General features: G+C 41.1%; 1 protein-coding gene across 5 annotated transcripts in view; it reads left to right on the top strand.

The window, feature by feature from the left end:
- Window positions 1-22,967, top strand: part of TMEM63A (transmembrane protein 63A) — a 41,131-nt gene extending 18,164 nt beyond the window's left edge. For 3 of the 5 annotated variants that reach the window (XM_019549550.1, XM_019549553.1, XM_019549552.1), the window contains 14 exons: window positions 530-610; window positions 1,203-1,326; window positions 2,527-2,660; window positions 6,317-6,454; window positions 8,850-9,003; window positions 9,771-9,877; window positions 11,775-11,861; window positions 12,187-12,249; window positions 13,256-13,418; window positions 14,203-14,308; window positions 15,976-16,143; window positions 19,640-19,755; window positions 20,306-20,368; window positions 21,493-22,967. In XM_019549550.1, coding sequence (XP_019405095.1) covers window positions 530-610; window positions 1,203-1,326; window positions 2,527-2,660; window positions 6,317-6,454; window positions 8,850-9,003; window positions 9,771-9,877; window positions 11,775-11,861; window positions 12,187-12,249; window positions 13,256-13,418; window positions 14,203-14,308; window positions 15,976-16,143; window positions 19,640-19,755; window positions 20,306-20,368; window positions 21,493-21,651 — 1,663 coding nt within the window. In that variant the 3' untranslated portion in view covers window positions 21,652-22,967. The remainder of the gene's footprint in view (window positions 1-529; window positions 611-1,202; window positions 1,327-2,526; window positions 2,661-6,316; window positions 6,455-8,849; window positions 9,004-9,770; window positions 9,878-11,774; window positions 11,862-12,186; window positions 12,250-13,255; window positions 13,419-14,202; window positions 14,309-15,975; window positions 16,144-19,639; window positions 19,756-20,305; window positions 20,369-21,492) is intronic. The other 2 variants (XM_019549549.1, XM_019549551.1) reach the window with 2 other exon arrangements.
- Window positions 22,968-24,595: the final 1,628 nt, after the last annotated feature.

Here is a 24,595-nt window from a genome sequence, read left to right as displayed (position 1 = left end):
ATTGGCGTATGTATACGGAGCAGGTTTAAAGGTCCAACATAGAAGGGCTCTTGGTTTCAAAACCATTCAGAAATTGTCATCCTACTCTTGCTCTTCAGGAAAAAAAAATCTTGATTACATGAGAGAGAGGGGGCCTGGGTTCTATCCTGGTTCTGGGATTGGGGTTAGTGAGTTAGAGGAGATGGGCTCTGGAAACTGGAATGCCTGTGTTTTCTCTCATCTTATTCCATAGTTTTTTGTGTAAGATTAAGAGGGTTGAATGAGTGCTGAACTTCTCAAGGAAAAAAGTTAGTTTTAGTGCCTAAGAAATTGCATGTATATTCATACTATTTTTAATATGGTTCCCATCTGGCCTTAGCCTGGGAACAAGGCAACTTGTCATGTGTTAAACATAGTCGCTACAAATTAATATACAACACATTTCCATTTTTACAGTCTCCTTTTTAGAAGGCAAAGTAATTGATTGTGATATTAATAGACACGCTGTCATGTACACTCTCTCCTAATGTATTTCTTTCTTCCTTTTCAGTGCTGCATACCCAACCTGTAATGTGCTAGAGGTCCAGTTGTGTTATGATGTAGCTAGGCTTATTTATCTTTACAGGGAAAGGTACTTGTATGCATAATATGCTTACTTCTTTTTTATAATTCTAGATAAATATTCCCAAGCTTTATTAAGAATATATCAAGAGTAGGAGTCTTATAAATGCTAGAGATGAATTCTACTGTTCAGGTCTGTACCTGATTTGAACTTTAAGGGTGTTGAGGGCTGCAGCTCTGGCTTCAGTATATCTCTAGTAGGCACCATACATTTCACATCATGACTAGCTCTGACTTAGTGATTTGAGAAGCGTGCAGGAGTTTCAGAACAAGAAATTCTAGTTTTAACTTAGTAATTTTAGGTTGATGGTTCCTAGGTCTATGAGACTGGACCCATTACAGTAGATTTTATGTTCAGGGCAATGCAAGAAGAGTCCTGAACACAACTTGGTTTTGTAGACTTCCTTTTAGTTTGGTAAAGAAGTTAACTGTATTATGCAGCCAAGATGCATGTTGGGGGAAGTGTTTTATGTTGGTTGGTTTATTCCTGATCAATCCCTGGGAAAACTTTTTACTTTCAGGATTTCATTTTCCCTACGCTTGTTATTGTGTTTCTGCTATTCCATTGTAAAATCTAATGTATGTATTTTTGTATCTCCTAGAAAAAAGGCAGAAAAAAGCCTGACTTATTTTACACACCTGCATCAGAAGTATGACAGGCGGGTCCGAATCAACCCAAAGCTATGTGGTCAATTCTGCTGTTGTGATATCGGAAGATGTAAAAGGGTAAGAATCTGTTTCTGCTGCTTCTGTCATCAGCCAGAATAATGGAAAGCTGTAAGAGTTTACAGTTTATCTTGCTGGGATCTTATGACCCCTGCTGACTTCCTGCCCTTGGGACAGGGGGCTGGACTCAAAGATCTTCTAACGTCCCTTCCAGCCCTGATATCTGAAATCTAGGATTGGAGTGTTGGAAATGTAGGATGCCGGTATTTTTTTTATGTTGGACACCCGTTCCTTTTATTGGAACAACTGTACAAAAGATGTCACAAAAAGCCCTTGCATCTTGAAGACTTTCTGCAGAGAATTTAACATTGATGTTAAAATCCATGTGCATGTTGTATTAACACAAATATTCTTCAGTTTCTTGAATCTAAGATGACCCCCCCCCCCAATTTTTCCACGTAGATTCTTTACGTAGAAAATGAATACATGTTACAATTTTCCATTTTTTAGAATCTAATTACTGGGGGGGGTCCATCTTTTTTAATTCATCCCTCCCACCACTGCAGGGGGGGAGGCTATGGGGAAGCAGGTAGTGTGGGGATGTCAAGAAGCTTGCCTCCTGCTTGTGCCTGCACTTCTGCCATCTCTGCCCCTTGCCTACCCTCCCCCACCCCTTTTCCTCAGCCTCTGCTCTACTTTGGCAGGCTCCATCCCCATTCTAGCCTGGGGCACTGAGCACAGGCCCCACCCTGACCCCATAGCACCCATATGGGCTTTGGATTGGTGGTACAGGACTGGGCTAGGGCTGTGCTCGGTGCCTCAGGCTGCAGCCTGCTGGCATGGAGCAAGGGTAAGGAGGGAGAAGGGCAGGGGTGGGGGAAGAAGAGACTGCAGGGGGAAGATGTGGGGTGCAGATGTAGTGTGGTGGGGAAGAAGATGGGCAGCAGCTGCTGTTGTGGCCCTGACCCTGGGTAGGGGCTGCACCCTGAGCTTGCACCCATCCTGCCCTTTATATACGATTCTGAGATAAGGGGCTTTCCCCCATGTTAAAAGTGTTTGGGGAGGGGACCTAGTATTAGAATCAAGTAAATACGGTATATTATATTGCATTAAAGAACTAGAGTTGCCCAGAAGACTGGTATCTTACTATAGCAGGGAAGCAGAAGGAGGGTGGATTGTAGTTTGTGGAGGTTGTATTGAATGAGAAGAAAAAAGTCACCATTTGGTGTTGGTATCTAACAGGAATCCATTTTCCAACAGGAAGATGCCATAGATTATTATACCCGAGTTGCAAAGAAGCTGCTGGAAGAATACTTGAAAGAAGAACAAACTGTTCATAATAACCCACTGGGAATGGCTTTTGTAACATTCCAGGAGAAATCTATGGCCACATAGTAAGGGGTTGTGTGTGTTGTGGATTTTTTTTTCTTTTTTTTGGTTGGGCCAGAGGGGGGTCTTTTTTTTTCTCTGAATATTGTCATTATGAGTGAATCCATCTTGTTCACCTGAGTTGGTTCCTCCTTTCTTCATCTGCTTTCTGGATTTGGTGTATTCTACTTCCTTGGACCTTTTCCTAGAGGTCCTTTGCCTCTTCGTGATCTAAAAATTAGTCTAGCCAAGGACTGGATGATTGTAGGGACTTAATGGAGCAAAGAGTGCTGCCTCTAAGACCTGGATTCTAACTACCTGCCTAAGCTAGAAATGGATGAAAATAGCTGGGTGACAGAAAATGAGCTATCAACAGCTATATATATTATATATAATTCACAGTGGATCACTGTTAGCAGGTAAAAGGCTGTCCCTAATAGTCTTGGTGGTAACAGTTGCTGCTGACAGTGATGAAAAGAGAGAGTTTCCTGACACCCTTTCATTTTTTTCCCCTCTCAAAATACTTCCTGCCAGCAGTATGCTACTCGGCCCTCAGCCTGCACCTCTGCAATTTGGAAACTGTCCAATTGAACATATACTTGATATTTCTGTGTAACTACAGCTATTTATAGGCCTTGCTGTTGAAATTTGCTAAGCCATTTTGACTCGTGTTGACCTTTTTGGGAGTGGGTGTGCTCAGCACCAGAGCTGAGTTATTTACAGGGATCCTGGTTTTTTCCGATTTTAAAAAAAAAAATCCCCAACTTTATATATAGTGGTGTTTCAATTTAATCATGGAAAAATGTGGATTTTGGGTTACTTTTTTAAACAAAAAAATCCCCAATTTTCAATCGGAGAACCAGGGTCCCTGGTAACTTACAGTGGAATTCAGCTCAATTCTGTTATTGGCCAAGTGTTTGTTAGCAGCAGTGTTCTTCCTAAGAGGCTGAAAAGGAGAATTAAGGTGTGTGTGTTGGGAGTGGTGGGAAATGGGTCTCTGTCGTAGAACAATGTGGCCCCATGGGTTATTTCATTTTGTGGGTCCCTCAGTTTTGCTCTTCATAACCCTTTCAATCAAATGGCCTGTTACTACCTGATCAGTGGGCCACGCTGCAGAGCCAGTCTATGTGAGCTCAGAGATGTCAAGAAGTTTAGGATGTGGGGCTGCTTCTAGAAATTTGAGGAATTTGTGCTGGAGTTTGCTGTTCTGTTGCTCTTGTTATAGATTGTAACTTTAAAAAAGTTTTAAAGGGGTGGAGAGTCTGGGTTACTATCTGTCTGATGGGAAGTTGATATTAAAAATAAACAGAGTCTTTCCTAACTTTAGTTTAACAAAGATATCCTCTTCATTTGGATATTTTCCGCTCAGAGTTTCTTTGGAATTGTCGAACAGAGATGTCTCATTCAGTTCTGGGGAAATTGAACAAGATGTTTCAAATCTTCTTGTTAGTATCATTTAGACCAGTAGTCAGTGGGATGGATCATCTTCTTTGAAAAAGTGGGTCGGGTTATGCATGACAATGAAGTTAGCATCAAGCAGTTGAGTGCTGCTGATAGCCACTGCTCTGGATGGCATAGTAAACGTGCTACATACCAGGATTGTGATGCCTTGACTCTGATTAGAGGCCTGGTTGTAATCCATAGTTGGGCATCTTTTATAGCAAAGACACTCGAGCTGACTTCCAATGTATTTTGTGTGGAAAAACATTCCAAATAATTATTTAGTGTTAAATATGTGGTGCAAAAATATTGAGATTTTATGAGAATAATTGTATTGCAGTTAGAACCCCCATTTTCCTGTGTTGAGTTTGGTATGTGTTGCTCAGGGCAGATTTGATTTAAATCGTATTGATTTAAGTTACTTGTCAGGAAGCCTCAATTTAATCTTTTTTTTTTTCTACAAAAATACATTCTTGTTTGATATCCTTTATTCATTTAACTTCTTGAAACTTTGCACTTTTAGAGAGAGGTAAGGGCTTGACTGTGTGCACACAAACTTGCAGAGAGCCAGTAGGATTGAGGGTAGGTAATCAGGTCTGTTCTCTCTCATCTCCATAAGCTGCTGTTAACATGGACGTTATCTCTGGAGACTACAGGCTCTCCCTATGCCTGAAGAAGGGTGCCCAAAAGCTTGCAAAAAACAACTTTTCCAACTTAGTTGGTTTAGTAAAATATATCACATCTACCTAAAAACAAACAAATGAACGAACAAACAAACAAAAAAGCCAAAAACCTTGTCTGCTTATAATCTCTGGAGACAAATCCAGAGTTTGAGAACTGAAACTAAGCAACACAGAGATGCTTAATGGGATCTTCCAGACTGAGCACTGAGTCCCATTGGATACAGTAGTTGTTTTTTTTTTTTTTTTTAATCTTTACTAATTTATAGAAGAGCCTCTGGGAACCCCATGAGATTGGGCTCCATATGTAGTCCATGGCCTGTTGTGACCTATTTATAAAACTTCTAAAAAGATTGCTTGAATATATTGGGTCAAATAATATATCATTAGAAGTTACAATCCCTATTCCATGATGATCCCTTTGAGCTTTAACATATCTTAAATTAAAACTATCTTTATATGTTCATTTTTTTTAAAAGCATCTTAACATAAAATGAAAAATATGATTAAATAAAATCTTATTTTTAAGTGAAAAAGCATCGATTTTTATCCACGCTGGTTGCTCTATTTTAGTTGGGTTTTTTTGACATGTAAGAAATGTGACTGAAGCATGATTACTGTGTTCAGGTACTTCAGATAGGTGATCCATTGAAATACAGTGCATGCTTTTTCCATCCTTTATATCATCAGAGTTTGGCTATCACGGTGTATTTTTAACAGTTAAAACCCTCGTAGTTATTATGCCTTTCAGAATTTGAACCTTAGCAGTTCTGTGTTTGGGAAAGCTGTAAATGCCCTGAATTTCCCGTGCTTTCATTGGATGTGAATTTAACAAATGTCAATTAAATACTGATTCTAGGAGATGATATCCATGTCTTAAATTTACATTTTGAGAGGGGGAAGAAGAGATTTTGCAACTTGAGAACATCACCAGCATAGCAAAAACATTTTCAGAAGTATCATCCTAGACTAGCGCTGGCTTTTAGTTTGTGTCCTGAGTAAGAATACAAACAAATCCACTGCTTTGTAATGAGTGGCTTGTGCTATACTAGAGCTCTTTGGAAAGGCATGTGAGGCGCTAAGACTTTTTACAAGGCAGCACTAGAAGCTCCTCTTTGTTGATAGCCCACTGAGCAACTTAAGGCAAGGCTTTTATTGGTTAGATACCTGTAAGAGCTGACAGAGGCAAACTGTGATGTATATTTAACGGTTACATGCATAAGGCCAGTTAGATTTGCACCTTTTGAGACTAACCACATCTGAGATGTATAGCATAAGTTTTCATAAGCCCAAGTTCACTTCATCAGATGCTGTGTCATTATTCATGCTTAAGCTATGCATCTCTGACTTTGTTTATAAAGGTGCAAATCTTCCCTGCTTTTTGCCTGACTTCAGACTAATATGGCTACCTACCTCTCTGTTACTGCAGTTTTACATGATATGCATGTATTATCCAGTAACAGTCTCAAGCTGGTGTAATAAAAACTTTAATCTTTAGCAATCTCCTTGCTTATGCATGTGATGCTTCCAGGTGTAAAACTGCATTTTCTTTCTTCTTCCAGTATCCTTAAAGATTTCAATGCCTGCAAATGCCAAAGTTTTAAGTGTAAAGGGGAACCTCAGCCATCCACGTACAGCAAAGAACTCTGCATTTGGAAGTGGAATGTTACATATGCAACTTACCCCGAAAATATTTGTTGGTAAATTCTGTCTTTTAAGTTTTAATTCATAATTTAAATTTCAGATGAGAGAGATTGGGTTATTTGTCTGTTGCCAGAAGAAAATTGGGCTTTTTTTGTGGGAGGGGAGAAGGGATTGCATTGAAGAAAACAATTTTGTGAATAACTGTCTTAGTGAATTGAGCAGAAAATTGGAAGCTGAGATATCTGTGACTTCTTCTTTCTATCTCCAGCTAGGGTTAGCAAACCAGTCAATTGACCCATCAAATACTGTCATTTGACTGCATATTTTTGGCTGATCAAAGATTGTAGCAATTTCACAAAAAAACCCTACCTTTTTGAAGTTTTCTTGACGGAAATATTATTTTAAACCTTTTTTGACACATTTCTTAATGGCAAATTTGTGCTTTTTCTCTGTATTATTTAGACCTATTGACTATTTACCATTTGACCTATATTTGACTGGTCAATTAGCCAAACTTTATTTGACCGTTTTCTATTTTATTGCTTTATTTGAATTAGCTACCCTGGGTAAGTCACTTATGGCTGACTTGTCTCTTTCTTCCTTGGAGGTTCTAGATACCCATAGTTTCTATTGCCTTCAAAGAAAATCAGTCTCTTAACATGTATACCTCAGCTTTTCCACTTGCAGAATGAGGACAGTGTAGATCTATTTTATGAAATCTAAGGATCTCATTTAGCCCTGTACCAGTGTTAAATGTTATGAAAGTGTTTGATTTCTATTAAAAAAAAAAAAAAAAAAAGGCAGCAGTTCACCCTATTCTGTTATTAAACACTGTCTGCCTTTTGAAATGTTGGTGGACTAGTAAACTTGTCAAACATAATGTGCCACCAATAGGGGAAAACTTAAAAAATTAGTAAGTACTGTTCAGTCACTGTTTTGCCCTAGCCATTGCTCCTCACCTTCCCCTTTGCCAGAGAGACCCCACAGATCAATGGATTCTTTCCAATATACTTGCAAGTGATTTTTATTTATCTATATCTATCTATAGATATAGCTATATATTAAAACAATGTAACATGTATTATAAGGGGAAAAAATGGTTTACAGGCTGCCACTGCTTCACATAATCACAGTGGAGACTTAAGCAATGTATTTATCCATTAGAGAGGTTTTAAGCCATGATTTAGAATAATACATCCTTTATGTAGCGTATAATAAATATTTCCATATGTTTTTGCAGTGAGTCACTGCTGGAACTGGAGACTGGAACTTGGGCATTCCTGATTTCTAAGTACTAGAATTTGACAGACTCTAAAAGCATTTTGAAACTTGAAGGTGCCCTGTTAGATAACACACAATGTTAAGGTTTTGACCTTTATGGTCATTAAACATCCTCAGTCTCATCTTAAGAATTGTTACTGCAATGAGTTTTGTCAGAGTCCAGCTCTCAGAGTTGTTCTCCTTACCTAAAATCCCCCCTTTAGTTTCATTCACTTTCTGCTGTGACCTCCTCTGTAGCACTGCTGTTTAACAGAGCACGGCTACGTTGGAGGTGGGCAAAATGATCATTAAATGCCCAAAGGCTTTCAGAGAATATTAGATTGGAGATGGTGTGGTTTACCCCACTGTTCAAACAAAGGACAACCATTTTTCTTTCCTACTTCAATTCTTTCACCATGTTGCCAGTTATTGCTTTGACACTCTTCACTTCTTTGCTGATGTCACATCAACTTTTCTTTTGTTTAAAATGCCAACATTGGTTAGCCTGCAAAAGGTCTCCATCGTGACAAGAGGTAAGAATTGAAATGATGTAAGACTGAAAGCCCTTTATGGTCTATTTCAATTCATGTTGTTGAATAGAAGTAGTTAAGACATTAAAGTCATTACCAGTTATCATTCTCTTCTCTCTAAGTATAAGTGTGAAAGTACCCAGGTACCTTAAAAACATACCTGGTCATTGCCCTCTGTATTTACCACCCTTGAGATTCCCACTGAATACTTAACAGTAGTTCAAATGTGAACATATTCATCCCCTGTCTGCAATTGGACGTTCTGTTGCGAATCACTGTGGAACTGACATTCAGTGGTGATAAACCTAGTTTAATATAACTTAAACTAGGGCAAGTTTGTCTGTTAAACGAGACTGAATATATTGTTAAGCAGAAAAGGTTTGTTTTTAATTGGGTTCTAATTGCCTGAGATAAGAAAGAAAAAGAAAAAACAGTCTAAGAGTTACTCCAACATGATGACACTAACTTTTCATTTTGCTAATTAATGACTAATGGCAGTTGGAACTCATTTAATGAATTTCTGGAGAGTTTTTATTATGGTTCCTATGTGTATGAATATCTAGTTTTAAAAAAGCACCATCTACCTGTCACTTGACAGATAGTATTTATCTACACCGACAAGATACTGACTGCCTCTCTCTTTTGTCCTTTTTCTTAACAGGAAGAATTTTTCAGTGCGTGGGCTAAAATGGTGGTTGAGGTGGTTTTGTATTAATATGCTCCTTTTTATTGTACTGTTTTTTCTGACTACACCTTCCATAATCATCTCTACCATGGACAAGTTCAATGTCACTAAACCTATTCGTTACCTTAATGTGAGTATTATTGCATCGTATCAAAACGTTAGTAAACTGATTGGGAAAATATTACAGGAACCGGGCCTGCCTGGTCTGTTAGTCAGACTCAACCATACACTTATTCTCCACTAGTTTAAATGCCCAGCACAAGCTTAAACTGATGTAAAACATTACATTTTTGTTCTTTTAGTATTGTCCTGTTTCTTAATTGGTATTAGTGTGAAATCAATTCCTTTTAAAGCTTTCCATGTTCATAAATCTTATTTTTTTTAATGCAAAATGAAAATTTAATACCTTTAAACTTGTATAACAATATTTTTTACATTTGAACTGGAAATATAATCTCAGATCTAAGCTCCCTTCATATTTTTTGGATGTGAGGACTCAGATTTTTAAACTCTGAAATGCAGGTCACACTTACATTGTATCTACCAGTATGAGCATCCAATTCCAGTTCAGCTTCCACTGAAATCTCATACATCCTGTTTTTGTGAGAATTTGCCTTTAGCTTCCCCATGTCAACCTAACATTGTCATCAGGTGGTGTTTACACTCCTTTGAAGAGGGAGAGGGCTTGTAATCTTGCCTGTCGAGATTGCATTAGAGTCTATCTTGGTATGTAATCTCAAACCCTATTTTCAGCCTTGAATATTGTTGTCCTGTGTCAGTTCTGAGACTAACAGTTTGGTTATTTATAAGAAAGTCAATCCCTGTCACAATCATTCTTCTACCACAGTTGCATTGGAGTGTTTGCACCTGTTCTTACTTAATGTTTTTATTTGCTAGGATCCAATTGTTAGTCAGTTCTTCCCAACAGTCCTCCTGTGGTCCTTTTCTGCTCTGCTACCAACAATGGTCTATTACTCAACGTTGCTGGAATCCCACTGGACAAAGTAAGCAACACATTTTCCTTTTAGTTTTATCCTATAAAGCAAATTATTGGGGAAACTGGAAGATGTCTTGCATTTCATACAAAATAGATTCTCTGTGTCCCATCTATTCTCCTCTGGATAAGGAAAAAGGACTAGTTTTATTTTCTTTTTGAAGCACTTTATTGAGTGGTACAATCTAATAGGCCTCTTTGCTAGACATTTGAGGGAATTACCTCTTTCATAGTTGCTGACACAACAGGATAATATCCAGTTATATGGTGTGGGGGGGGGGTTTCTCCCACCTTAGGCGAGAAAATGTTTTAAATAAAGAAACTCAAGATCAGATCCTCAAAGGGGCTTAGGCATGGCAAAAATGAGGACAGTTGCTGCATTTGGCATTAGAGGATGAACGAAAAAGGCTTATGAACAATTCTGGGAGCAGTGCCCAGGACCTAGAACTCTGCTCCCTACCATTTGAGTGTTCTATCATTTGACTGCAGCATCATTCTCCCTCTGCCTCTGAATCTTGCGCTCTGGGCAGCAGTGGCCCATCTTCAGTGAGATGTGGAGTTTTCCCATCTCAGCCCAACTTTATCACCAGGTGTTGCTCACACTTCTCTGAGGATTGGAGATGTGGATTTAAACCCCCATTGGGGTGAGGAAGTCATAGATCCCAGTTCCTTCACTTTCTGGGAAAGTGTTTTAACCACTAGCTAATTGCATTAAAGGTGGGGTCCACCACCTCTCTCCTTTTAAATCTCTTTTTGAAAGTGTAAAAGGACATATGCATGGTTCTTGCTTTTGATAGAACTCTAATGGATATACTCATGTTGTGGCCCAACAGACTTCCTGATCTGCTTCATGTGCCCAGCAAAGCCTAGTTGTTGTTAACAATCTTATGTTTTAGATTTGCTCATAACGCTCAAGCCCATGCACCAGTTCCAGCCCTGTTCATTGGATCTAGCCACAAAGCAAACCTGTACAGCAGACTGAGCTGTGTTATCTTGCCTTCAGGGCTCCCCACAGGTCTGGAAATAATGGTGGTGGGAGCATGATGTTAAGTGTTGCGATTCAAGAAGCTGACACTACCATCATTCCCCTGCCACCAAATTTGCAGACATATGGGAAGCCTCATAGATAGGATAACATGGCCTCACAGCTGTACTTGGCCTATAGGCCAGAGATTGAGCCCCACTGAACAAGACTGTTCAGGTGAAGAACTTTATTCCATGTGTTAATGTGCTTAATATTGAGGTGGATCTCACCTAGCTGAACTAGGAGCTAGTAGTGATTGAAGGTACCATGTTTTCTGGCATATAACATGTACCTGAATATAGTATGCTCCCTATTTTTGGAAGTCCCAAAGAAGAAGAATAAATCTTACCCTAGAATGCAAGCTAGTACCAGGGATCTGGGGTCTCCAGGGCTGGGGGCCACTCGCTGGCCTGATCCTGCATGCCAAGTGGTAAGGCCCAGTGTGGCCAGAAATTTGGCGAGGGGGCCAGTAGGAGGCTATGACAATTAATGAGCTGCAGCTATTAATACTGCCACTGTTCTTCTCCTCTCTGCATGTCCTCCCCTGCCCCCCTCCAAAAAAAAAAAATTAATTTCAGATCCATGGGGAGTCCTTTTCCTTGCATATAATGCACACCCTAATTTTCCCCAGCTAGTTTTGGGGGAAAGGGTGTGGGCTATATGAGAGGGAAAATAATGGTATCTTTTCTGTTGCATGACTAGACTCCAGTGTTATTTAGTTATTTTATGGATAACATATTGCATGCCAAAATAAATTAGTTTGTTTTCCAGAATGTTATACATGCTGTACTTATGGCAGGACTAGTGTAGATAGAAGAGGATGAAGAGGATTGTGTTTAGCAGTAAAAGTCCTTCCTTAATAAGCCTGTTTTCTCTTTGGTAGGTCTGGAGAAAACAGAATAGTAATGCATAAAGTCTACATTTTTTTGATCTTCATGGTGTTGATTCTGCCTTCTCTTGGGTTGACCAGGTAAAGAATGTGTTGAGGTTCTAATACTATATAATATGGCTCTGTCCTTAGAGTATGCTTGTCTCCATCCTGATGCTGTCTTCTGAAGCTAAAACTTTGAAACGTAAGCATGAAATCAAACTCTTCTGTGTGATGAGACTCCAAGTCTGGCTTCCCACTTCTGACCACAGAGTGTTCAGTAACTATACAATAATGGCTAGAGCAGAATTCAGGTCACTCATTTAAAACCTGTGTTTGTTAGAACAGTTGGGTTCCTGTGTGCACATATGTTGTTTGGTTTTGCTGGACTGTGGAGGCTAAGTAATATTAACCATCTTTCTTCCAGTCTTGACTTCTTTTTTCGTTGGCTGTTTGACAGAGAATCAGCCGAATCTACAGTCAGATTAGAGTAAGTATTAATTACTTGTTTTATTTTGCCAGCTAACTTTCTTGAGTGTGTTTGCATAGGGCTTCTTCACAAGCCATGTGTCTGGGCTGTCCAGTATCTGAGCTGCCAGGGGCCACACTGCGCAGCCGTATACCTTGAGGTCCACATACCACAGAGGCAGCATGTTCATTGGGTCCCTTCCCACCAGTCTACCCTCCCCGGGGGACTATGGCTGGCTGCTGCAGAAGCAAGTGCAGTGGAAGGAAGAGGCAGCCAGGTGGGAGGCTGCAAGCCATATGTTAATCCCCATGGGCCACCAGTTGGACAGCTCTGCCCTATATTATAGTGTAGAGATTCGGAATGAATGATGAGAAATAAATTCCTCTGAGATTACTTGGAGCCCAGGCCCTCTTTGCATTTGATAATGTATATAAATACAAAACAAAGAGAGTTCCTTCCCCGAAGACCTCACACTCTTAGAGTAGGACAAAACAACAGGCCAAAGCAACACCAATTCAGAAACACAAAGAAACGCAAGAGATTGTGTTGGAAGCTGTTGCATAGAAGTGGTACAAGTACCTTTTCTAGAACTGCAAGCATTTGGAAGCACTGTGAGGCTGGGACCACTGCTGGCATAAGCCATCCATCGTATCATGCAATGGGTTTTTTGCTTGCTTGTTTGTTTTTTAATTCTAACCAACTTATTCCTGAAAATACAAAAGTTAAAAGCCCTCAGCCCCCTTACTTTCTCCCTGGACTTAGAACAACTGCAGGTGCTCCTGTTTCCATGTAATAGCACTTACAAAATATAACCTGGCTATTGCCTAGATAATTCAGCACTAAATTCATGTAATTGAGTTCAGAGTACCAAAGATCTTGCAGCCATCTTTGGTCAGGTGTCCAGTGTTCATTCCAAAAGGCAGATTTTTCTAAATGCAACCTGTTCTTATCACAAGCCCATCTTTTTTTTTCCCCCCCTGTCTGCTTGGTTGTTTGCATTCCGTCCACTGATTCTGCTTCCTTGCAGATGTGTGTTCCTGCCTGACCAGGGAGCCTTCTTTGTGAACTATGTGATTGCCTCTGCTTTCATTGGCAATGGGATGGAGCTGCTGCGCTTACCTGGTCTCATCCTGTACACCATACGCATGATAATGGCCAGGTCCACTGTTGAAAGAAAAAACATTAAACAGGTAGAAGGGTCTCTTCAGTCCAGGGTTAATAAAAGCCTAAAAGAGATGATTAATCTTCACAAAGAAACCATGTGCACTTCCATTCTTTGCAGCTGTTGACAGCTACCTGGGATCATTCTTTTCAACTTTTATTTTGTTCAGACTAATGGGTTCATGTCGTCCTCTCTGCCTAGTGCAGTGTGGATGTCTAGGGATCTGTGAAACATTATCACTAAAACTGGAGATGGATGCATATCCAAATCTAGATTCTGAATGCCACTGAGCTTCAGGATGTTTTATTATTTCCATCCCCATTTTTTGTCCATATCTTGCTTTTTTTTCCACAAACAGCTTCTATTTTTGTAATAGCTGAGTTTGTTTGTTTGTTTTTAAAATCTGGTTTTAGAATAAAAATGTATATCTTGAATCCTTTCTCTGATTAACAGAAGTCAGGCAGGGCTCATTGATTGGTCCTGTGTGTGTACACATTTACAGTCACACAAATGCGGGTCCTATAGTGTTTGTAACATCATTAGGGTTCACCTAGAGCTGCCATACAGCACAAAGTTTTGGCAGCAAAGGAAGTGTTAGTTTGCTACATCCATATTTGTTCAAAGCATGTAATAATATTATACTTCTTGTGCATCTGTGGTTGGTTTCCATGGAACTGTAAGTTGTTTTTTCAGGAAAATAACTGGTCTGTCTGTTGTGAGGAAGGAATGAGGTATAAGCAGAGTTGTTGCCTTAGTAAATGTAATTCAGTCTCTGCAATTCTAACATTTTGTGATGGGTTTCTTTTTCCTAGCAACAAGCATTTGAATATGAGTTTGGAGCAATGTATGCCTGGATGCTGTGTGTATTCACCGTCATCATGGCCTATAGTATCACATGTCCCATTATTGTCCCATTTGGTAAGTTTGCTGTTGAGTTCTGTGTACCATAGGAGGAAAAGGAGAGGTTTGATCTGAGCACATGACTAGTAGCCAAGAACTTCAGAGTTATCCTCCCATGACTTTTGCTGTCTCTGACATACCTGACCAAGTAGCACTCATTTTCTATTCTCCTTTATATAACATCTTTGGGCACCTATACACATGCTCCAATGTGTTCTGATTAACTGAGTCTGAAGCATTCTAATTGGGACACTCCACCATGCTGCAGCGTCTTAGGTATTCAGGATCCCTGCATTTCAAAATGGCAGCAAGGGCGCTTTAAAATTAATTAAACAAACATTGGTTAATGTGCTCCTACCACTGTTTCGAAACGTGGGACGCTGAATACACAAGATGCGGAAATTTTTAATTAGACCAGCTCCTGAGAGCCACTTTCAGTGAAATGCTTGCCCCACCCCGGAGCACGTATAAAAATGCCCTTTGATTCTCAGAGAACCTCACAAACTTATAAAAAGGATCACTTATGCAACCACTTAAATGTTGCCACTTTTACAGCAGATTTTTCAGATGGAAGCAGTACTGCACAACAGTTTGCTCTAGTATTCTTTCTTTCCTAATCTGAAGCTTCAGAGTGGGTTAAGCATATTGTAGTTACCCAAATTAGATTTTGACTAGAACTCTACAATTGATGCCTTTTTACTAGGAAAAGTGCTGCACAATTTAAAAAAAAATCATAATTAACTGATGTCTAGTTTTTACTACTTATTGCTAATCTGCTATTGTCAAAATGTGAGGTACTAGATGTAGTGTTTTTAATTATAAGTGGTACCTATCGCCTGCTGTAGGCATATAATAGTCTCATGATGAACGTTGGAATGTTTTGGGGGCCAGATTCTGCACCAGGTGCCACCCTGTGCTCTTTCACTGTAACTGCAGAGCATATATATGTTAATAACAAGAATAACTGGGTGTAGTTTCCTTGTTAACAAGTTCACTTATGTGAGTTTGTCCTTCCTTTTGAAGTATGTAGTCTTTACTTCATTTTTAATGCCCTATATCAGAAGTCAGCAACATTTTCTGGGGGCAGGCCTAAATGACTCAGCTCGGTTTTGAGGTTGGTGGGCTTTAGAACCTAGTTGCCTCCACCACTTCTCCCTCGGGTAGCATTGGGAGAGCCCCCTCTGCTTGTGCCCTAGGCACCTGACTGTGGTACATTGTGGGCAGAGCCCCCACTGCCAAAGCTGCAGCTCTGCATCCTGGATCTAGGGACCAGATCTAGCCCACGGGCTGTAGGTTGCCAGTTCCTGCCCCAGGCAAATAGGTGGAAAGCTGATAGAAGCCCACACAAATCCACATCTGCACAATCATGTTGTTAGTGCAAGACATAAAATAAACAGAAAAAATAAACCTGTTCCCTACATAGTTTGTGAAATGAACCTCAGATTGGTCAAATAACAAAGGTTGTTGCTTAAATAAAAGCATAACAGAGACTTCCCATCTCTTTTTAATTTCTGTCCCTGCTCTGCAATTGGGAACATCTTGACTTAAGTAGGGTAAGAGAGTCAGCAGGGTTGATCTGAAATCTGATCCTCTGAAATAATTTTGTGCATCACATCTGCATGGTTCCCCTGCCAGTTTTACAAGCCTTTCATTAATCTCTCTTTGGCTTTTGTCCCCTGCTTCAGGCTTGATATATATACTGCTGAAGCACATGGTTGACCGCCACAATCTTTACTATGCATTTCTCCCTGCGAAGCTGGAGAAGAAGATCCACTTTGCAGCTGTGAATCAAGCCCTTGCAGCTCCAATCCTGTGTCTGTTCTGGCTCTTTTTTTTCTCATTTTTGCGATTAGGTAAGGTGCATCTTCCAGTGAATGGAATTACCTGGTCTTGCATATGAAGCAAAGGGACCCGTGACTTGTCACCAAGTTCTCTAAAGCTGTCTGAGTTTGCATTTTGTCAAATGGGAATAATAATACTTCCCAAAGCTTACCATCTGCAAAGTAGTTGGAGGTCTTCTGATAGGCGATAGAAGACATGTCCACACATTAGTTAATGTGCCTTTGCTATAGCACATTAAATTTGGTACCTGTAATATGAGGTATTACATAAAGGCACATTAACCTATTCTAATGCGCAGTAGCAAACGCAAACAGGTTTGTTTGTTTTTTGGAGGGCTTTGGGGGGTGGTTAGCTGTTTTGGGGAAGTTTCATCCATGGTAGGCTAATTCTACTGTGGATTAGTACAGTTTTTTGGCTGTGACACACTAATGTAGAATAGGCTACTGCACATTACAGCGTATTGTGTAGAAATGCCTAGAGTGAAGTAATACGTCAGTGTTAAGCTATCTACACAAATCCATAGTATTACTTCATTTTATTGAGAAAATGATGATCATGCATTTATCTAAATGTGTGGAGTCTGAGCCAGCCAATTGGGCTGCAGAGTGACACTACAAAATTCTTAAATATTTAAAAAAAAAAAAAAAGGGAGGCAAGAATTTATGTAGGTTGGGAAAGATTTAGAGACAGGCTTTTAAATGCAGTCCTAGTGTTAAAACTACTACATTCCAGCAACCTGGTCTCTGGTTTAAGCATGCCTAGCTCTGTTCTAAGCACTCAGCTTGTCAGTCCCTACCATCCCTTGGTACCTCACAGTATTCTGCCCTAGTCTCTCACTACACCATTGATAGCAAATGATCTAACATAACTACAGTGAAAAAGAAAATGTTGAAGACTGTCTCATCTGACTTTAGTGTTAGTTCCCCACTGAGATGAAATTGGAGTACTTTCACTCTGAGCTGCTTCTGGGTGCTCTCTGCATTTTGGGCAGGTGCTACAGCATTGCCTCATTTTGCACCCTCTTTAATATTTTGAGAGTCATCTTCACACCTAGGCAGGTTAGTGGATTCACAACTTTTTGCATCAAAGTAGAGGTGCTGGAGTATCTGGTTTAAAAACAAACAAACAGAAAAAACCCTTCCCCACAAGCTTGCAATTGCACATTAATTCACATGGCTCTCTAATTCAGTTGCACTGAAAGCTCTTGGTATAATGGAAATTAAATCTCTATGATGTTATCTTTGATTCTGTGTCTACTGCATGGGACATAAAACCTCCTGTTTGTCCTAGCATTTAGAAATGGCAGTTGGAGGCTGGATTACCAGGAATCCCCTGGGGGCCCAGTATAGGCTTGTCTGATGCACAATCTCTAGTGCTTTGACCAGACCAGAGGCCACACAGGGCTGAGAGTCAGGAGAGGCTTGAGCTGCCACTGGATCTTTGGGCAAAAAGAATTTGGGTACAACAGTGTAAAATGGGGATGCTTTTATTTGTGAGACTTAGCTGTTCAGTCACAGATTTGTGCAGCTCATTGACTATATGTTTTAAAACCAAATGCCTCAGCGTAGCTGCAAAATGTTGTGATGTTCCAATTTCCTTGCTTAGACCAGTGGTCTCCAACCTTTTTAAGTAGGAGATCACCTTTGGCATTTAAAAGCAACCCAAGATCTACTGTGCACTGCTGCCATGCTCTATCCCCCACTCAGCAGGTAAGTCTGTGGGGTGGGAAGGAGGGGAGGGGGCAGATCAAGGCAAAGGGAGGAAAAAATGATTTGGGGGCATGTCTCCCCAGCAGGTAAGTCCCACCCCAGCCAAGGCCCCACTCAACTTACCCCTGCTCCTGTCTATGGCACCGTCCCTCGCTGCAGGGGCCTCGATCTAGTCCCTTTTCCTTCCTTCCCCGGACTGACCTGCTGGGCTGGGATGCACATGGGCACTCAGCGCCCCCAACCCCAGCCTTGGATCGACTCAAAGACGCTCTGAGATCTATCGGTGGATTGAGAGCCACTGGTTGGTGACCACTGGCCTAGACTCTTAAAACCAGGGGGGAATCCAAGAGATCGATGATCCATGGTCGAGTAATGTCCAAACCATCCCCAACTGGTATTTGTCTCCTGTTTTTGGGGGTTTGTGTTTTTTGTTTTTTTTTTTTTTTCAAAAACCCTTCAGTTTAGGAGACTCCAGCCTCCTTACGTAGCGTGTTCTATTATTTCATTGCCCTCTTGATTTAAAATTTTCCCCTACAATCATACTAGCTAAATCTTTGTGGCTACAAGGGAAGACCATTTCCTCTAGTTCTGCCTTTAGTGGATGTGGAAGATAGTAGATCGCTGTCCTTTTACTGTTGTCCTGTCTCGCATCAGTGTTTTCTTTTCGAAACTAGACAAATCCTTCAGCTTTTTCTCATGGCTCCTGTTCTCTTGATAGTTCTGAGGAGAACAAACTGCAGTTTCTGTCTCTGTCAGCAGGGTGTCCAGCACTATATAGCACTGCAGCTGAGGCCTCACCAGTGCCAAGCAGAGCAGAAATAGGAGTAGTCTTACATGTGACATTCCTACTTAAAAATACAGCCTGGAATGAAGTTTGCTTATTTTTTGCAGCAGCACTGCATTGTTGACTCCTATTCAGTTTGTGCTTCACCACAACCACCAGGTCCTGTTGCACCAGACAGTTGCCTAGCCTGTTATTCCCCATTTTATATTTGTGCATTTGATTCCTTCTCCTTCAGCATACCACTTTGCACTTATTTTTAATGGCTTTCATCTTGTAGATTCTGGCCCACTCCCAAGTCTTTATCCAGACTTTCTGAAGGTCCTGTCCTCTGGCAGGCTTGCAGCCCCTCCCAGCTTGGCACTTTTTACAAATGTTCTAGCTGTAGTTCATGTTTCATCATCCAAGTTGGCAGTGAAAATAATGAATTGGACAAGGGCAGATGCCAAGGGTGGAATCTGTGGTTAATTCATGATTTAAGTTTTAACAGTCTCAGTCCCTAACCTGGCAATAGCTGTGTGCACAACTTCTACAGCTTCTTGAGTGACCTGTAGAACTCCCCAACAATTGTTATAGATAACTAAAGCAAAAAACAGACAGCCAGTTTAATCCCTAGCTGATTGTCCTGGGTTTTGACCCCCATCTCATCAGTCTGGGACAGTTGTTTATACGTGCAGCTTGAGTATCAGTTAACTCCAACTAGCCTTGGCTGTCATAGAGCAATGTTATTGGATACTCCATGGGTGCTTATAGTGGGACAGTGAGCTTGTACTCTGTAGGGTCCCAGGATAAAAGTTTTTGTGCTGGGGTAAGCTGGTCTGTTTCATTAACCAGCATTGAAGGTAGCTTTATCCTACTCTAGGAGAAATATGAGTATCTGAGGGTTATGGGAGAGAACACAGAGAAGGGACTTGGGGGTTAAGAGCAGTAGGTGTTCTTGTTTTTTCTCCCACACTAATATTTTTTTATTTGATGGATTTTTTTCACCTTGTCTGGTTTGTTTTTGTTTTATTTTAGGTTTTAAAGCACCCACAACTATGTTCACATTCCTAGTTGTCAGCATTACCATTGTCGTCTGCTTAGCTCACACCTGTTTTGGTTGCTTCAAGTACCTGAGCCCTCTGAATTACAAGGTAAATGGTACTGAATTTTAGTGACAATAAGCAGCGAGCAGCCCTGGCCAATTTCACACTGCAGTTTGTTCCCTCTGGAGCCAAAGGCAAAACTTCCATTTATGTCAGTGGCAGCTGGGTCACAAGGGTTCACTCCTGTAATGTGCTGAGGAGGTTCTGGATTGAGAGGGGTAATTTTGCATATTGAAAATGTCACAGGGTGGTGGGGAGAGGAGTTCAAAGCCCAAGGTGATTGTGTGAGAGGCAGATACAAGGGGGAGGGTTGAGAGAAGCATCTGCAATAGTAGAGTTTGTTGTAACTTTTTGTAAGTGGGCTTTGTGCTTAACATACACTCTAATAACCTACTACTGCATGTAGGTTTACATCCTATTCTGTGTGCACAGAGGTAGTTAACCATGTTACCTTGAAGTTCAGCAGAAGCTAGGGAAGGGTGCATCTTAGACACTAGCCTGTTAGTCTCTCCCACCCTACCTTCTACCAAACCATTCTTTGTAGCACTGATTTACTAATTTGACATTTCCCCTCCTCCCACCCCCTTTCTGCCTTCAGATAGAAGAAGTGTCAGGTGGAAGAGGAAGTGACACTGACAAAGCAGAAGCTCCAAGACATTCTGTAAGTCCTTAACAAAAAAATAGTAGTCTTTCTTACCTTGCCTTGAAAAATGAATTCCTAACCCTGCCAGGCAAAGGGCTTGGGTAGGACATTACTAGTTTGAGTGGTGTGGGAGTGCAGGTATTAATTCACTTAAGAACAAGCTAATCAAAACAGTGTGCTTGTCCAGCGTGTTTGAATGTGGTGATGTAGCAACACCACCTAGAACAGTGGTCTCCAAACTTTTTTTAAGTAGGAGATCACCTTTTGCATTTAAAAGCAACCCAAGATCTATTGTGCACTGCCTCCCCCCACGCCTCCAGCATCCAATAGGTAAGTCTGTGGCGGGGGGCGCAGATTGAGGCAGAGGGAGAGAAAATTATTTGGGGGCATGCCTCCCCAGCAAGTAAGTCCCACCCACCCAGGGCCTCACTCAACTTACCCCTGTTCCTGCCTCTGCAGCATTGTCCCTCACCACAGGGGTGTCAATCTAGCCGCTGGCCCTTCCTTCCCCCATGGGCTGACCTGTGGGGCTGAGGTGTGCACATGCGTGCACATGGGCACTCAGCCCCCCACCCCAGTCTTGGATAGACTCCAAGAGGCTCCAAGATCTACTGGTGGATAGAGAGCCACTGGTTGGTGACAACTGACCTATTACGATGTTTTAGCAATAGGTGCAATACTGTATTTTTAAATAGATTCTTTTTTTGGTACAAATCTATGATGTGTTCCAGTTCACTACATTTTTACACCATGCACTGTGTGATTGGCTGCTTTTGAATGCTGCCTGACCAGTCACATTGCATGGGGACAAAGAGGGAGTTGTGAATGCTAGAATGTGAATGCTACATCACCAAAAATGGCCACAGCATTTTGATTTGTATATCGGGTTTTCCTGTACTGCCCATGTGAATGTGGGTAGAAACCTTGGTGCGAAACGGCATGCTGTTTGACATGCATACACACTTGAGTTTTGCACTAAAATATTTCTTCCAGGGTTCGGGGAGATGTAGGTGTTCAGGTGAGGCAGGCAGAGATGCAAAGATAGAGGGATGGTGATAGGAAGAGATTTGAAATGCAGCAAAGTATTCCATTGTTAAAGTTACGTGATGGAGTAATAAAATCCCAAACTTCTACTATTTTAGATGTACATCCCACGGGTCCTGCTTCATCACCCTACGGAAAGGACAACACTAGCTCAGACTGGGCACCAGTCATATGGCACCATGGGAGCAAAGGGTACTCAAGCAGAAGACTCTGTTACGCATTCAGTGGAACCTGATAGGGTCCTGGAAGAGGCATAGAAGCCTTTCTGGTCATCTCCAGGACTAACACAAGGTGGAGCACTTGGTCCTGCTTTAAAAGAGCTAATCCCCCAAGCATTCTGAACTGCACATTGTGCCTGAAGGGGAGGTATGGAAATAATTCAGTGTGTGATCTGCAGCTGTGCTTGGAGATTAAAGAGCAGCTGCCTTGGGATTGATTATTTTCTAAGCTGTCTACCATTGTGAATGGGATGAGAAGAGAGAGGCAGCCCTCGAGGACTTCTTTGCATTTACTGTTTAATCACTTACCTTATGGAGATCTTTCACACTTCACGTAGATAACAGGTCAGTGGAGCAAATGCAACGCCCTGATTGCAGGTGTCTTCTCTTTACTCAAAATGACTCTCCTCAAATTTTAACCAACTGTAAATATTTATTAATCACTAGGAACTGATAGATCTTGAGACTGTCAGTTTAGATGGAAAAAACTGAGAGCAAATATTACCATACTGGCAAGAGCCAGGAAGACAACTTGTGGTACAGTGTTGTCTCTTCTATCACCCAAGGTATCCAGTCTAGACATGAACATCCTACTTTGCTAGTGAATGTAAAGCCCTCGTCTCTTTCAGAAAAGTGCACAGTACCAAACCCAGAGGGCTGGTATGAATAAGAGACTTCTTTCATATAACTTATATATATTTTTGCGGGGATGTAGTTATTTACTTTCTGGTCACTTGTTGAGGGGCCTTCTACAATGAACGTTCACCTGCCAGCAATAAAGGATATAAATATTTTATTTTATTTTTTTTTTTTTAAATCTTGGGTTAAAATGATAAATCTTTGTATTTCCTTAATGAGTGCCAGTTGTACAAGCTGTAAGATATTATGTGGTATTTTAAATTATGTAGTAGGTGCCAATTTATCCCAAAGCAACATTGTGTCAAACTGTAACTAAGCAATAAGCACAAGCAATAAAACACTGAGTTCAAAGAGGGATTCCATAACTGGGTTTTATGGACCATCTTTCTTTGCATATTTAAAATATTCCATCTTGTGCCAGCTTGGACCCCAAGCAAAACTGACAAGTCATTAAAAAAGTCAATTAGGACCAAATATGCAATGCACTGTTTGAATGCTAAGAGAGGAAGTGCTCCTGACACTCTTCCCAGCAGTTAGTCTTGTTGATGTCTGCATAGAAACTCCTATTCTCTTGTTTCTCTATTTGGCTGGCTGGCTGTCACATGACTGCAAGCTCCTCATGCTGGGACTCTGTTCTTGAGTGTCTGTAAAGCAACCAGCACCTGTAGCATGCTACAACAAACCTGTAAATAAAGGTGTTTAGTGGTTTACAGAATGGGTCCTGAATTCCCAGGATTTGGTTTATGTTCTTTGGTGGACTTCAGCTGAAGGAGATGCTGTGCATTGCTACCATAGTGTCCCCTGTAGTTCTTTTAACATCATGACGATAAGTTTTGGAAAGGGGTCCTGTTCTGTAAATTGGGTGATCCCTAAAGCTAGGTGTTTTTGTATAAGTCTATGAAGGGAGTCCTGCCTGTGGGAAGAGGGCTGGCTAACATACCCAACTCTTTCTAAGTCACTTAAGTGTTGTCTCCTTATTCTAAAACTACCATAGAATCACCAGAGATGTTATATGCATTGGATGCAAACTATTGCTCTGAGGATTGAATGAAAACTAAGTAATGATGAAACTCTGACCTAGAGCTGCTACTCTACATTCTGACTTGTATTTGGGTATTTTATAATAGGTATGAGTCTTGCGGTTCCCTGCCATGTTAAATCAACAGCAGAAGAAAGTATAGCAATTGCAGCATGGAGATTAATTGTCTGCCTCCATTCAAAATGCAGTAGCCACGTCTTCAACATGCGTCTGTTTAAGTAGTTCTCACATATCTTGTAGATGCTAATTACAGTGATTAATGGCTTTTGGCTCCCATGGTTGGCCTGGTTACTCTAGCTGGGTCATCCTGGAGCCATTGCCCTCCATTGCATCACTCAGGTCTTTTATGTCACCTCTCAATTGTGCACAAGTTTCTAAGTCGTATATCTTGGGCAAAGATTAGCTTGGTATTTGATTTCCTGTGGTGCCTTTGCAGTGCTTGCAAAAGGGGAATGCTTACAGTCTTTGATAATGAAGCTGTCCCCAAGACAGGTTCAGCCCTCCAACATGTAGCCCTCCCAATATGGACCTGATCAAGATTGAAGACAAAAGGTGGAAAGAGGAGATCCGTTTTGCTAAACAGTTACTCTCTGGAGTCTCTGCATGCAAACAAGGTGGGGTAGTGTGGAGCTACCACCTTATGTCACCTTGGTCAACAAGCCACTGTTTTGTGGTAGCCATTCTTGGTTACCATCATACAGGTGAAGGGTGCTCTATTCCATTGCCGGTCATGTCTGTTGGTATGAATAAAATTAAATCAACTCACATCCCTTGCTGAGCCTTAGAATGAAGCCTCTTGCAGTGTGTGATGGAAGCTTCAGTGAATGATATTGGACTGTACAATACTTGAAATGCATATTTAAAGTCACTGCACATTCTTTGCTGTACGTCTTACAAATTTTTTGGCAGGAAACCAAAGCAAATGGCCCAGCAGGACTTGCTGATCCCAGCCTGCCAGGGGTGTATTTCCTCAGATTTGATGCCTGCTGCCTGTCTTGCATAGCTCAGACAGCCCCACCTTCTCTCTTCTTGCAAAGTCATTATTCACATTCTGGGGACTGAATTTTTCAGGAAAGCCTGACATTCAAGTGTGACTACAGTTGATACAGCTGTGTCCAGGACTCCACATGGACATGACAAAGGCCCCATTCTCCTACACTAAATCCAGAATGGGGAAAATAGAGCCTGCTTTGGGTACTGGGAGATTCTGCTCACCCCAGTGCATCTTTGCAGAGGCTGAGATTCTTGTAGAAGGAAGAAAATGCAGTGTGGGCCTTGACTGCTAAATCCATAGGCAACTAGTTG

Source organism: Crocodylus porosus, unplaced genomic scaffold (assembly GCF_001723895.1).
Source record: "Crocodylus porosus isolate Cpor-Errol unplaced genomic scaffold, CroPor_comp1, whole genome shotgun sequence".
NCBI classification, from domain to species: domain Eukaryota; kingdom Metazoa; phylum Chordata; order Crocodylia; family Crocodylidae; genus Crocodylus; species Crocodylus porosus.
This window is presented reverse-complemented; position numbering and strand designations above follow the sequence as displayed.